Below are 14,630 nucleotides of genomic sequence, written 5' to 3'. Positions count from 1 at the left end.
CCCTCAGTTAGACCACACTTGGAGCACCGTGCACAGTTCTGGTCTCTATATCCCTCAGTTAGTTGGAGCATGGTTGAATTCAGGAGGAACATCTTTATGCAGGGAAGACGAGGGGAGCCTCTGTGCACAGTATTGGCGGGTGAGTGGGGTTTGTTGGTTCCCTGAGTAGTGGGCAATGAGGGCCGTTTGGGGTGAGTTGGGTGTGGGGGGTGGGGGTGTTAAACAGGAGGCAGCCTCCCCAGGACTCACCGAAGCCGGCGTTGGGACACTTCTGGTGCGGCGAGAACTGAGCAGCTTGCGGTTTGGCGGGAATCACCACGGCGACGCCAGCAACCCGACCTTTCACCTTTAACCTTATCATGACGTCCCTGACAAAGAGGAGAGAAGGTTACAGGGGTTTTTTTGCGGGGGGAATGGGGGTGGAAGCGGTGTGCATGGGGAGGCAATTCGGGGGGAAAGACCTCAAATCAATCCCAGAGTCCACCTGGACTTGCCAAGCTGCCCCCCCTCACCTCCTTCGATTCCCTCTCGAGAGGCCATTCTGTCCTTGCACCTGCTCTGCCATTCTACCCCGTGAATTTCGGAGGGTCCGTCAGCAAGTTCGGCGAAGGATTCAAACGCTGGTCGGGTGGGAAATTGTGGGAAAGGGAGCCTTCGATGACAGAAGGGGGAGAGATGGGCTGATCGGTGGCAAATGGATGAGTGTGAGGGGGGAGGTGTAGAGGGAGGACACACAAGGCTAGGGAATACAGGACGAGCAGTAGGACGCTGGGAGGGTCAGAGGGAGCATGGTGGGCTCCCTCCAGGGACTGGGACACGTCGGTGAGGTGGGTGGGAAGGCAGGTGGGAGACTTGCCTTTATTAGATGAGGCACAGGGTTTCTGATTGGAGGGGGCGGCGGTGGGGGGAGGGGGGGGGTTGACGTTTGAACTGAGTGAGACGTTGGTTCGGTCACCTCGATGGTATTGTGTGGAGTTCTGGAATCCACACTGTGGGATGGATGGGATGCTCCTGGAGAGGGAGCCAGAGAGGTTTCTCAGGCTATTGCCTGGGACTGGGGCGTGTCAGAGATGGAGAGAGATTGGGGGGGGTAGGGGGGGGGGGGGGGGAGGGGCGGGGGGGGTTCCTAAGAGCGCATGAGACTGAGAGGGGAATAAGAGTGACACAGAGAAAGCGACGAGGAGCATAGCTAGGGGAGGTCGGGAGAAAACTTCCCCCTTGATGTCACAGAATCCCGACAGTGTGGAAACAGGCCATTCGGCCCAACAGGTCCACACGGACCCGCCAAAGAGTAACCCACCCAGACCCATTCCCCTCCCCTATTACTCTACACTTACCCCTGACTAATGCACCTAACCTGTACATCCCTGAACACTATGGGGTAATTTAGCATGGCCAATCCACCCTAACCTGCACATCCCTGAACACTATGGGGTAATTTAGCATGGCCAATCCACCCTAACCTGCACATCCCTGAGCACTATGGGTAATTTAGCATGGCCAATCCACCCTAACCTGCACATCCCTGAACACTATGGGGTAATTTAGCATGGCCAATCCACCCTAACCTGCACATCCCTGGGCACTATGGGTAATTTATCATGGCCAATCCACCCTAACCTGCACATCCCTGAGCACTATGGGTAATTTAGCATGGCCAATCCACCCTAACCTGTACATCCCTGAACACTATGGGGTAATTTAGCATGGCCAATCCACCCTAACCTGCACATCCCTGGGCACTATGGGTAATTTAGCATGGCCAATCCACCCTAACCTACACATCCCTGAACACTATGGGGTAATTTAACATGGCCAATCCACCCTAACCTACACATCCCTGAACACTATGGGGTAATTTAGCATGGCCAATCCACCCTAACCTGCACATCCCTGAACACTATGGGTAATTTAGCATGGCCAATCCACCCTAACCTGTACATCCCTGAACACTATGGGGTAATTTAGCATGGCCAATCCACCCTAACCTGTACATCCCTGAACACTATGGGGTAATTTAGCATGGCCAATCCACCCTAACCTGCACATCCCTGGGCACTATGGGTAATTTAGCATGGCCAATCCACCCTAACCTACACATCCCTGAGCACTATGGGTAATTTAGCATGGCCAATCCACCCTAACCTGCACATCCCTGAGCACTATGGGTAATTTAGCACGGCCAATCCACCCTAACCTACACATCCCTGAACACTATGGGTAATTTAGCATGGTAATCCACCCTAACCTACACATCCCTGAACACTATGGGGTAATTTAGCATGGCCAATCCACCCTAACCTACACATCCCTGAACACTATGGGTAATTTAGCATGGTAATCCACCCTAACCTACACATCCCTGAACACTATGGGGTAATTTAGCATGGCCAATCCACCCTAACCTACACATCCCTGAACACTATGGGGTAATTTAGCATGGCCAATCCACCCTAACCTACACATCCCTGAACACTATGGGGTAATTTAGCATGGCCAATCTACCCTAACCTGCACATCCCTGAGAAATAGTTAGCTGGGAAATAGTTAGCTACGTGCGTTCGAGTGGGGCAGACGCGATGGGTCCAAGGGTCTACCTCTGTGCTGTATACCTCAATGAACTGTCGCCCTGCTATCCACGGCTCCTCCGATATCAGCACCAGTTCAAACCGATTGGGATCTTGGAGACCATCCGAACTGAAGCTATTCTTCCCCCCCTCAGCCCAGAGTTGGACGACCCGCATTTTTCCAGAGTCTTCGACACCATTCCGCCCCCACAACCGCCCCTTCCTGGGACACACCGAATCTTCAGAATCCCACACCCGCCTCAGCAGAAAATGATTCTGTTCCTTATTGGTCTTCCCAACCGGAGGGAATAAGCCCACTCCTGGCCATGCTGAACTGAGCCGGCCAATGACCAGTCCACTCAGCAACAGCTCAACACTTTGCTGTCGTCTGTGTCCCTTTCCACCTCACTTACGGTCACATCATAACATCAGCAGGACTCAAACACTGTCAGTACGGAAGGGAGCACTGTCGGAGGGTCAGTGCTGAGGGAGGGCCGCACTGTCGGAGAGTCAGTGCTGAGGGAGGGCCGCACTGTCGGAGGGTCAGTGCTGAGGGAGGGCCGCACTGTCGGAGGGTCAGTACTGAGGGAGGGCCGCACTGTCGGAGGGTCAGTACTGAGGGAGGGCCGCACTGTCGGAGGGTCAGTACTGAGGGAGGGCCGCACTGTCGGAGGGTCAGTACTGAGGGAGGGCCGCACTGTCGGAGGGTCAGTACTGAGGGAGGGCCGCACTGTCGGAGGGTCAGTACTGAGGGAGGGCCGCACTGTCGGAGGGTCAGTACTGAGGGAGGGCCGCACTGTCGGAGGGTCAGTACTGAGGGAGGGCCGCACTGTCGGAGGGTCAGTACTGAGGGAGGGCCGCACTGTCGGAGGGTCAGTACTGAGGGAGGGCCGCACTGTCGGAGGGTCAGTACTGAGGGAGGGCCGCACTGTCGGAGGGTCAGTACTGAGGGAGGGCCGCACTGTCGGAGGGTCAGTACTGAGGGAGGGCCGCACTGTCGGAGGGTCAGTACTGAGGGAGGGCCGCACTGTCGGAGGGTCAGTACTGAGGGAGGGCCGCACTGTCGGAGGGTCAGTACTGAGGGAGGGCCGCACTGTCGGAGGGTCAGTACTGAGGGAGGGCCGCACTGTCGGAGGGTCAGTACTGAGGGAGGGCCGCACTGTCGGAGGGTCAGTACTGTGGGAGGGCCGCACTGTCGGAGGGTCAGTACTGTGGGAGGGCCGCACTGTCGGAGGGTCAGTACTGAGGGAGGGCCGCACTGTCGGAGGGTCAGTACTGAGGGAGTGCCGCACTGTCGGAGGGTCAGTACTTAGGGACAGCCGCACTGTCGGAGGGTCAGTACTGAGGGAGGGCCGCACTGTCGGAGGGTCAGTACTGAGGGAGGGCCGCACTGTCGGAGGGTCAGTACTGAGGGAGCGCCACACTATCGCAGGGTCAGTACTGAGGGAGCGCCGCACTATCGCAGGGTCAGCACTGAGGGAGCGCCGCACTGTCGGAGGGTCAGGACTGAGGGAGGGTCGCACTGTCGGAGGGTCAGTACTGAGGGAGTGCTGCACTGTCGGAGGGTCAGTCCTGAGGGAGGGCCGCACTCTTACCTTGTGAACATGGCTGTTTCCAGGAGGACTGCGTAGGGGGCATGGGGACCATCCTGAAGGACCCAGGCGAGGTCAGACTCCTGCTCCACAATGTGAATGATCCCGGTGTTGCCATCCAGAGAAGCTGTGGATCAGGAAGGGGGTAGGAGGGTGCGGGTAGGAGGGTGGGGGTAGGAGGGTGGCAATGGAAGCTGGTGAGAGTTGCCTGATAGGGTGGATACTGGCCCCATTGTCACTGGGGTAGAACCCAATCAATCTCCGACCCCTGACTGGGACTCCATCCCTTGGTAGCCCCCATACCTCTCGTCAACCCCATTTATTCACTCACGCCCCCCCTCTCCTTCCACTCTTCCCCCTCCTCCCTCATCTCCCTTCACACTTCCACGATTCATTCCTCCCCCACCATCCCCACCCACCAGAGACCCTCCCAGCACTGTATTGTCACTCCCCGTACACACACCCCACTCACCGTATCCATCACCCCCACCGTACCCATCCCCCACCTCCCCATACCCATCCCCCACCGTATCCATCCCCTCTCTCTCTACCCATCCCCCACCTCAACCGTACCCATCCCCCACCTCCCCTTACCCAACTCCCCCACCGTATCCATCCCCTGACCCACTCCCCCACCGTATCCATCCCCTGACCCACCCCCCCACCTCCCCTGACCCACCCCCCCACCTCCCCTGACCCACCCCCCCACCTCCCCTGACCCACCCCCCCCACCTCCCCTGACCCACCCCCCCCACCTCCCCTGACCCACCCCCCCCACCTCCCCTGACCCACCCCCCCACCTCCCCTTACCCACTCACACTGGCAGCCGATCTGGTGGGTGGCGTTGAGGAGCCGGACACAGGCCGCTGTTGTGTTCAAATTGACGTAAATCTTCTGCTCGACCGAGTTGGCCCCGCATAGAGCTGCCGAGGGAGAGCAACAGGGTCACACAGCCTGTCGGGGTGGCCAATCGCGGAAGCCCCCCCCCACCCACCCCCTTCACCCCTACCCCTGTCCCTGTCCCACCTCGGGCCGGGAACCTCCCTCACACACCGTCAGCCCCTGCTCCAACACCACCACCTCCTCCCTCCCCTGGCTCGGACTGGACCCGGAGTGCTGCAGCTAACTCCCTCGGAGCCGATCCGGGAACACTCTCCGTCCCGGACACTTCATCTTCACTCTCCTGTCCACAGGGAACGGTGTGTCCCCATTGGTTCCACATGGGATGGGGTGGGGGCTCAGAGCTCTCTGACATCGCCTTGCCTTCCCACTGGTTGTTGCCGAGAGACCAGCGTCAGACCAGCTGCACTTATGGACTCAGATGTACAGGATGGAAACAGACCCTTCGGCCCAACCCGTCCCTGCCAACCCAGATATCCCAACCCAATCTAGTCCCACCTGCCAGCACCCGGCCCATACCCCCCCAAACCCTTCCTATTCATATACCCATCCAGATGCCTCTTAAATGCTGTAATTGTACCAGCCTCCACCACATCCTCTGGCAGCTCATTCCATACACGTACCACCCTCTGGGTGAAAAAGTTGCCCCTTAGGTCTCTTTTATATCTTTCCCCTCTCACCCTAAACCTGTGCCCCTCTAGTTCTGGACTCCCCCGACCCCAGGGGAAAAGACTTTGTCTATTTACCCTCTCCCTGTCCCTCATAATTTTATAAACCTCTATAAGGTCACCCCTCAGCCTCCGATGCTCCAGGGAAAACAGCCCCAGCCTGTTCAGCCTCTCCCTGTAGCTCAAATCCTCCAACCCTGGCAACATCCTTGTAAATCTTTTCTGATCCCTTTCAAGTTTCACAACATCTTTCCGATAGGAAGGAGACCAGAATTGCACGCAATATTCCAACAGTGGCCTAACCAATGTCCTGTACAGCCACAACATGACCTCCCAACTCCTGTACTCAATACTCTGACCAATAAAGGAAAGCATTCCAAACACCTCCTTCACTATCACTTCACAGAACCAAACATGGCCACTCTGCCCGTCCAGCCTGCTCTCCCACCCAACAGGAGCATGGTCAATCCAACTGGCCCTTCTGCCCCCGACCCCTTCCAATACCCTGTGAATGGAATAGCAATGGTATAAATTGTTAGCCTGTTAACCCAGAGACTCTGCTAATGTGCTGGGAACCCTGGGTTCAAATCCCACCACGGCAGATGGTGGAACTTTAATAAATGGAAAGTCTTCTGGAATGAAGAGTGCACTGATGTCTGTACCTTACAATGTCCCGGACCCCACCGTCAACATCCCTGGATATGTCCTGTCCCACCAGCAAGACAGAGGGGGTGGCGCACAGAGGGGAGGGAGTCGCTCTGGGAGTCCTCCATATTGACTCTGGTCCCCATGATGTCAGGTTAAACACGGGCAAGGAACCTTCCCACTGGTTCCCCCGTACCACCCTCCCTCGGCTGATGGATCAATACCACCCCCACCCCCCCTCCGTATAGAACCACCCTTGGAGGGTGGCAAGGGCACAGAGTGTGCTCTGGGGGTGGGGGGAACCAACAGGAGGGAGAAACACCCCTCCCCTCATCCTCACCAACCAGCCGGCTGCAGATGTATCTGTCCATGACAGTATCGGTAAGAGTGACCACCGCACTGTCCTTATGGAGACAAAGTCCCACCTTCCCAATGAGAATCCCCTCCATTGGGTTGGGTGGCTCCATCCCCAATGGGACAGACTTCAAACGGACCCAGCAACTCAAGACTGGGACATCCATGAGGTGCTGTGGGCAGTCAACAGCAGCAGAATAGTCCTCCAGCACAATCTGGAACCTCGTGGCCCGGTAATTACCGCCCCATCAGTCTCCTCTCCACCATCAGGGAAGTGATGGAAGGAGTCACCAAACCGTGCTACCAAGCAGCACCTGCTGAGCAATAACCTGCTCGGTGACCCCCAGTTTGGGCTTCACCAGGGCCACTCAGCTCCTGATCTCCCCTTCCAGCTCTGGTTCAAACATAGACAGGGGAGGGGAGGGGAGGGGAGGGGAGGGGAGGGGGACAGCCCTTGACATCAAGGCCGAGTGTATACGACCGAGTGTGGCATCAAGGAGCCCTGGCAAAAAACTGGAATTCATGGGTATCACGGGCAAACACTCCGCTGGTTAGAGTCATACCTGGCACATAGGGGGATGATCGGGGTTGTTGGAGGGTCAGTCAGCTCAGCTCCAGGACATCTCCACAGGAGTCCCTCAGGGGAGTGTCCTAGGCCCCAACCATCTTCAGCTGCTTCATCAATGACCTTCCCTCCATCATAAGGTCCGAAGGGGGGATGATCGCACAGTGTTCAGCACCAATCGCGACTGCTCAGATCCTGAAAGAGTCCGTGCTCAAATGCAACAAGATCTGGACAATATCCAGGCTTGGGCCAACCAGGGGCAAGTTACACAAATGCCAGGACAATGACCATCAACAATAAGAGACACCGGCCCTTACATTCAACGGTTTTATCATCATGGAATTCCCCCACTTTCAACATCCTTGGGGTTACCATTGACCAGATACTTAACCAGACTCACCACATAATCACAGTGGTTACAAAAGCAGGTCAGAGACTAGGGATACTACAGCGAGTAACTCCCCTCCTGACTCTCCCCCAAAGCCTGTCCCACCATCGACAAGGCCCAGGTCAGGAGGGGGAGGGAATACTCCCCACTTGCCCCTGGATGGGGGCTGCTCCAACAACACTCAAGAAACTCGACCCCATCCAGGGACAAAGCAGCCCCCCGCTTGATTGACCCCACACCCACAAACATCCCCTCCCTCCCTCCCCCCACCGACGCTCAGTAGCAGCGGTGTGCACCATCTACAAGATGCCCTGCAGAAATTCCCCAAAGATCCTCAGGCAGCACCTTCCAAACCCCACGGCCACTTCCATCCAGAAGGACAAGGGGCAGCAGATACATGGGAACGCCAGCCCCCTGCGAGTTCCCCTCCGAGCCCCTCACCATCCCGACTCGGAAAGATATCACCGTTCCCCTCAGTGCGGCTGGGTCAGAATCCTGGAATTCCCTCCCTCAGGGCATTGTGGCTCTACCCACAGCACATGGGGGTCAAGAAGGCAGCTAACCCCCACCCTCAAGGGGGGGGGGGGGGGGGGGGCGCAACTAGGGTCAGGCAAGGAGTGCTGGGCCCAGGCAGTGAGACCCACATCCTACAAGCGATTTAAAAAAATTGCTCATCAACAATCGATTTCTGCCTGAGACATGGCGAAGAACTCCACTTCCAGCACTTGGTCGTTGCTAAAGTCCACAACCCTCAGGAGAAAACAAGATTTACAGCTCGTTTCGGAAAACGTACCAATTCTCAAGTGCCCCGCACGCCCCACCCCCACACAAAGTCAGACAGCCTCAGGTAAACAGAGACCAGTCAGCGCTCAACGAGAAGTCCCGGTTCCTCCGATAAACAACTCCCCATCGCAAGGAAAGAGCGAGCAGCTGTCAAACTGGACTCTGCTGGTGTCGGAATTCGGACTCTGCCCCTGACACACACACAGGCAGACCCAGGTAAACAGGACAGAGATGAGCAGCTCATCATGCACTCTCCCCTACCATGGGGAGACACATGGGACACCAATGTTTTGCCCGTGAGATAAAGACCCTGAGCTTCCTGCCACTCGAACGCACCAACCCGTTCCTCTGGCCAACGTCTCGGGGGTCTTGGGGCTGGCCACAGGGCTCCAGGGAAGCTCAGCACCAGCTCGAAGAACACCGCCTCACTCTCCACTCGGGGACCCCGCAGCCCTTCGGACCCAGTCAGTGCACAGCCTCAACCTCTCCCGTTGCCCTTCAGCCACCTGTACCCCCCGGGCCCCCGTCACGACATGGGGATGCTTTCAGCGCAGACTCACCCCGCTCACAATCCCCGTGGTTACCCCTCCAGCTCTGACAGAGTCACTCAGTACGGGGGGGGAAACAGACCCTTCGGCCCGACCAGCCCGTGCCGACCGCAATCCCAAACCAAAGCAGTCCCACCTGCCTGCGCCAGGCCCATAGCCCTCCCAAACCCTTTCCTGTTCACGTCCTTATCCCAAATGTCTTTGAAACACCGTCACTGTACCCACACCCACAAGTTCCTTTGCACAGTCATTCCTCACACGAACCACCCTCTGTGTAAGATATTTGCCCCTCGTGTCTTTTATAAATCTTTCTCCTCTCACCTTTAGACTGTGCGACCTCATCTTGAATTCCCCCCACCCCAGGGAAAAGACCTTGCCTTTTTACCCTATCCATGCCCCTCAGGACTTGAGAAACCTCTATCAGGTCACCAGCCTTCCCTTACACAGGTATCCCCCCCCCCCGGCGATCTTATTAGCCTTTCGTAAGGCAAAACAGTATAAAGCAAAGATGCGTTAATTTACGCCGGCACAATTTTGTCTTTTTTTCCCATAAAAGCACAAGTCCTCTTCAGATTTCTTTCAGTTAGTGAAAACAGGTACTAACGTAGGGCTTTTGTACAAGAAAGGTGGCGTAAAGCAAACTTCCAAAAAAGTGGGCAATACCTTCCATACCCAGCAACCTCCTGGTAAATCCCTTCTGAACCCTCTCTGGGTTAATAATCTCCTTCCTGTAACAGGGCACCCAGAACTGGGCACAGTGCTCCAGACGAGACCTCACCAATGTCCTGTACAACCCCAACATGGCGTCCCCAACTCCTACACTCAAAGGACTGAGCAATGAAGGCAGGGTGCTAAATACCTTCTTAACCCCCCCCAGTCTACCTGTGAGACAAACTTCACAGAATGAGGTCCCTGAACCCCTAGCTTCCCCCTGTTCTCCAGCACGACCCGGACCCTACCATAAACTGTATGAATCCTGCTGGTGTGTGTTTCACCAAAATGCAACATTTATCCAAATTAAAATCCATCTGCCGCTCCTCAGCCCATTGACCCATTCGATCAAGAACGCTTTGTAATCTTAGATAACCTGCTTCGCTGTCCCCTCGCCCACCAATCCTGGTGTCATCTGCAAACTTATTAACCATGCTTCTTCCCAAAGTTAACACTGAAAATCTCTTCAATCGTGTCTCTCTCTCTCTGGGCTCCATCGCCGCCATCAACTCATTCTCCCCCACTCTGCGCCCCGCTCTCCAATTCCTTGTCACCGACATAAATGCCACTTTTTTTTTCTCTCTGTTCTGAAGTGAAGCCACTGAACGAGAAACATGTCGTCTCTTTCTCCCACTGCAGACGCGGCCATCCCAAGTTTCTCTTGACAATTTCGGTTTTCATTTGCAGTGCATGCAGTTTTTATTTTGTAATTCCTGCCTCAGGCGACTCTCTGTGTGGAGTTTGCACGTTCTCCCCGTGTCTGCGTAGGTTTCCTCCGGGTGCTCCGGTTTCCTCCCTGTTCCACACTGTAATCTAATCTAGTCTAATCCCCAAAAAAAATGGTGTTGTGGATGGAGGTGGTAAAGAAAACCAGGGAATTCCAGTCCAATAGCACCAAGTAGTTTCTTCAGTCTCTTGTCGCCAGGCGGCTTCACAGCTTCTTAGGTGGCATGGGGTAATTGATACGCAAACTGCAAAGTCTCTCAGTGGCTGATAAAGGCGACAGCTTGCAGCAACACGTGAGGGGCGGGGGGTGGGGGGTGGAAGAGACCTGGCTTTCTTCCGTGAGAGAAAAGCACACTCTGCTCCTCCCAATATTGTTCACCCCCACAAGCTACTCGGGAACCAATCAGGAGATTGGTCGTCAGGCAGATGACCTTCCGCACGAACGACTGGTCACAACTGAACAAACCAATCAGCGGCCACACCCCGCTCAGCCAGTGCCCCCTGGTGCCCAGCAGTGTAATAACAGCTCCTCCCCCCCACCCCATGCAGCAGTGTAAACAACACACACAAAAAGCGAGAGCAACTTGTTGCTTTTTTAAAACGGGTAGCAATTCCTCTCACAACTTTCCAACAGCCCTCTCTCTCTCTCTCAGCTTTGGTCTGTAATCAACGCACACCCGATTTGTGAACAGCGTCCCCAAGTCGGAGAGTCTCCCACAAGAGAAACCACCCTCTCCAAATGCACCCTGTCAAAGGCCCTCAGGATCCTGTTTCGATCAAGACAGAACTCACTCTTCCTAACTCCAGCGGATACAAGCCCCAGTCTGTCCAACCTTTCCTCCAAAGATACCGAGCTTGTGCGAGGTACTCGTCTCGGAAAACTAACTCCAGTGTGTTACCATTCCACTCCCAACCTTCATTGCTTCCATTAGTGGATGGTTGTAGCAGAACACGAGGCCATTCAGCCCAACACGCCTGCCCTGGTTTTCACACCATTCCATTAACTTAATGTCCCTCATTCTTCGAACTCAGCCCATCCATCCTTTCCAGATAGCAAACCCATTCTCCTCTTGTAAACCTCCACTGGCCCCACACACACGCAGACAGCTTCTTCTCAATCCTCAGCCCTCGTTTGACCCTGCCTCCCATCCCCTCTCTCTCAGGCAGCACCTTCCAGACCCTCACCCCTCACAATTGACCCTGTCACCCCCCCCCCCCCCTTCACTCTCAGGCAGTACCTTCCAGACCCTCACCCCTCGAGTGACCCTGCCTCCCCGCCCCCACACACTCAGGCAGCACCTTCCTGCTCCGACCCCCCTCGCTGAGTGAGAAAGCTCTCCCTTCCTGTGTCCCTATCCCTCCCTTTCCCGGTCTCCTCCAGTCCATGTCGCTCTCCTCCTCCCAGCGGGAAGGGTCTCTCTCCCTCGCTCCTCCGCCCAGTTCCCTCACAATGTTGAACGCCTCAATCCCATCTCCCATCAGCCTCCTCTTCTCCCAGTGAGACACGACCAGCTTCCCCAATCACGACCCCACCCTGACGTCCCTCGTCCACCTTTTCCATAGTCTCGTTGCCTTCCCAAAGTGCGGGGCTCGGAGCGGGACACAGTGCTCTACCTCAGGCCCAACCAGTCATTTGTACAAGTTTAATGTAACCGTCCGTGTGTCCCCATATCCCTGTTAATAACACCTCGGGGGGAGGGGTGGGGGGTACATGCTTTGTTCACAACAGTTTCTACATGTCCTGCGACCGTCGGATGATTTACAGACAAATGCCTTCCACCATCCTCCTGATATCTGCCTATTTGCGACGCCCCTTGTAAGACTCCCAGATTCACGCGGCTGAGGTGAACAAGGTTCCCCTTGAAACGTGGACTTCTCCACGTCTTGATGCTGCCTGGCTTGCTGTGTCCTTCCAGCCTCCTGCCTGTCTAGTCCGAAATACCCAAGCAAGCAGATTTTAATCTTAGTCACAAAGTCTAAACAAAAAAAAATGAAACTGGACAGATCACCAGGGATGAAACGAGGTGCTGAAACAGCAGCACCAAACGCCACCCTGTCGACAACGCAGAGTCCCCCTCACTAAGATCAGTCAGAGTTGGCCCGGGCGGTTCAGTCACCCACAATGGAAGGGGTCGGGAACAGTGTGGTGTCGAGTGGCACTGGTCTCAGGTTGATCTGCGGGCTGAGGCTCAGCCTGGGTTCTGTCGGAGACCCTCAGCTCCTGGCCTCATAACAGCCTCGATCCAAATCCAAGCCAGCAGGAATCAAGAGGCGATTGCCAAGTGACAGCCCTCGATGCCAAGACTCCGTTTGACCATGCAGGCAGTCAGGGAGTCCGAGCAAACCTCAAGCCGAGGGAAACCCGGGGCGAAGCCCTCGCACTTACACACGGAGCACAATCTGCCCGGAAAGCACGTTGTCGAGATGCCCAGCACGAAAACAGGCCCTTGCGCCCGACTCATCCAGGCCGACTAGATATCCAAAACTAATCTCGTCCCATTTGCCAGCACCCAGCCCATATCCCTCCAAACCCTTCCTATTCATATACCCATCCAAATGCCTCTTAAATGTTGTCATTGTACCAGCCTCCACCACATCCTCTGGCAGCTCATTCCATACACGTACCACCCTCTGGGTGAAAAAGTTGCCCCTTAGGTCCCCTTTAGAATCTTTCCTTTCTCACCCTAAATCTATTCGCTCTACAATAGAATCCTAACAGGGTGGAAACAGGCCCTTCAGCCCAACAAGCCCACACCAACCCGCCAAAGAGTATCCCACCCAAACCCATTCCCCAATACTCGACATTTACCCCTGACCAATACACCTAACCTACATATCCCTGAACACCATGGGGAAATTTAGCACGACAGATTCACCGAACCTCAACATCTCCAGATTGTGGGAGGAAACCGGAGCACCCGGAGCAAACCAACGCAGAATGGGGAGAACATGCAAACTCCACACAGTCGCCCGAGGCTGGAATCAAATCTAAGCCCCTGGCGCTGTGAGGCAACAATGCTAAACACTGAGCCACTGTGGTGCCCAAGGTTTAGACTCCCCCACACCAGGGAAAAAAGACCTTGTGTATTCACCCTATCCATGCTCCTCATGATTTTACAAACCTCTAAATCGTCACGCCTCAACCTCCAACACTCCAGGGAAAGTAGCCCCAGCCTGTTTAGCCTCTCCCTCTAGCTCAATCCTCCAACCCCTGGCAGCATCCTTTCAACTTTCAGAACATCCTATAACAGGGAGAAGTGACCTAACCAATGTCCTATACAGCCACAACATGACCTCCCAACTCTATACTCAATGCATTGATCAATAAAAGAAAGCATACTAAACGCCTTCCTCACTATCCTATCCACCTTCAAAGAACGATCGGCCTGCGGTCCAGGGTCTCTTTGCTCAGCAACACTCCCTAGGATCTTAGCATTAAGTGCGCAAGTCCTCAAGACAACACCTTTCACTCTACCCCAGTACACCTGACAATATCAAACCAAGTCTCTGTTGGTTGGAGTCACACAGAGGATGGTAATTGCGTGCTCATGCACCTCAGCCACAGTACATCCCCACAGCAATTGTTCCAGGGAGCGCCCCGGGCCCAACGACTTCGCCGGCTCGTGACACCAACAACCGCTCCCCCCCCGCCCCCTCCCCAACCCCAGCCACGGGGAGCAAGCTTTACCCAGAAGCGCCGTGTGTCTGGGGAAAGTCAGCCACGAACCGCCCTCGGGCGCGGGAAACACCCCGAACCGCAAACACCGGGGTTTCCTGCCGGTCATGCGGGCCCGGGGCACGATCGCTCGTGCCATGGATCCATATACACCGCATCCACCGCATTACCCTCAGTGACCACGCCCCCCCCTCCCCTCTACCCTGAATAAATAAACAGTGGGGAGGGGCCAACAGTGGTACCAGCCACAGCTGTCAGAGATGAAAGGTAATTGTTTTACCCACTGGTCTGGGTGACAGGATGATATTTACCCCCTAAACCAGGCAGCAGCAGCAGCACCATCCAACTCTCCATGTCCTCCCTCTCCTCCTCTCCTCCACAATACCCCCCCCTCCACTTCCGGATCAGCACCGCCGCCCTCACCGCGCATGCTCCCCGCCCGAGCGGAAGTGGCCCCTCAACCGGAAGCGAACTCCGGACGGGCAGCCCGGCGGCGGCGGGAGGAGC

General features: G+C 55.7%; 1 protein-coding gene across 1 annotated transcript in view; it reads right to left on the bottom strand.

Annotated features, from left to right (window-relative positions):
• LOC140468678 (nicastrin-like) overlaps positions 1 to 14,568 on the bottom strand; it is a 26,354-nt gene extending 11,786 nt beyond the window's left edge. The window contains exons 1-4 of the mRNA XM_072564753.1: positions 14,435 to 14,568; positions 4,978 to 5,082; positions 4,163 to 4,286; positions 250 to 368 (exon numbers count right to left, since the gene is read on the bottom strand). Of these exons, the coding sequence (XP_072420854.1) occupies positions 250 to 368; positions 4,163 to 4,286; positions 4,978 to 5,082; positions 14,435 to 14,477 (391 nt within the window). The 5' untranslated portion in view covers positions 14,478 to 14,568. The remainder of the gene's footprint in view (positions 1 to 249; positions 369 to 4,162; positions 4,287 to 4,977; positions 5,083 to 14,434) is intronic.
• Between the last annotated feature and the right edge of the window lie 62 nt (positions 14,569 to 14,630).

Source organism: Chiloscyllium punctatum, chromosome 47 (genome assembly GCF_047496795.1).
Source record: "Chiloscyllium punctatum isolate Juve2018m chromosome 47, sChiPun1.3, whole genome shotgun sequence".
NCBI classification, from domain to species: domain Eukaryota; kingdom Metazoa; phylum Chordata; class Chondrichthyes; order Orectolobiformes; family Hemiscylliidae; genus Chiloscyllium; species Chiloscyllium punctatum.
The sequence above is the reverse complement of the archived record's forward strand: the minus strand, read 5'-3'. Positions and strand labels throughout refer to the sequence as shown.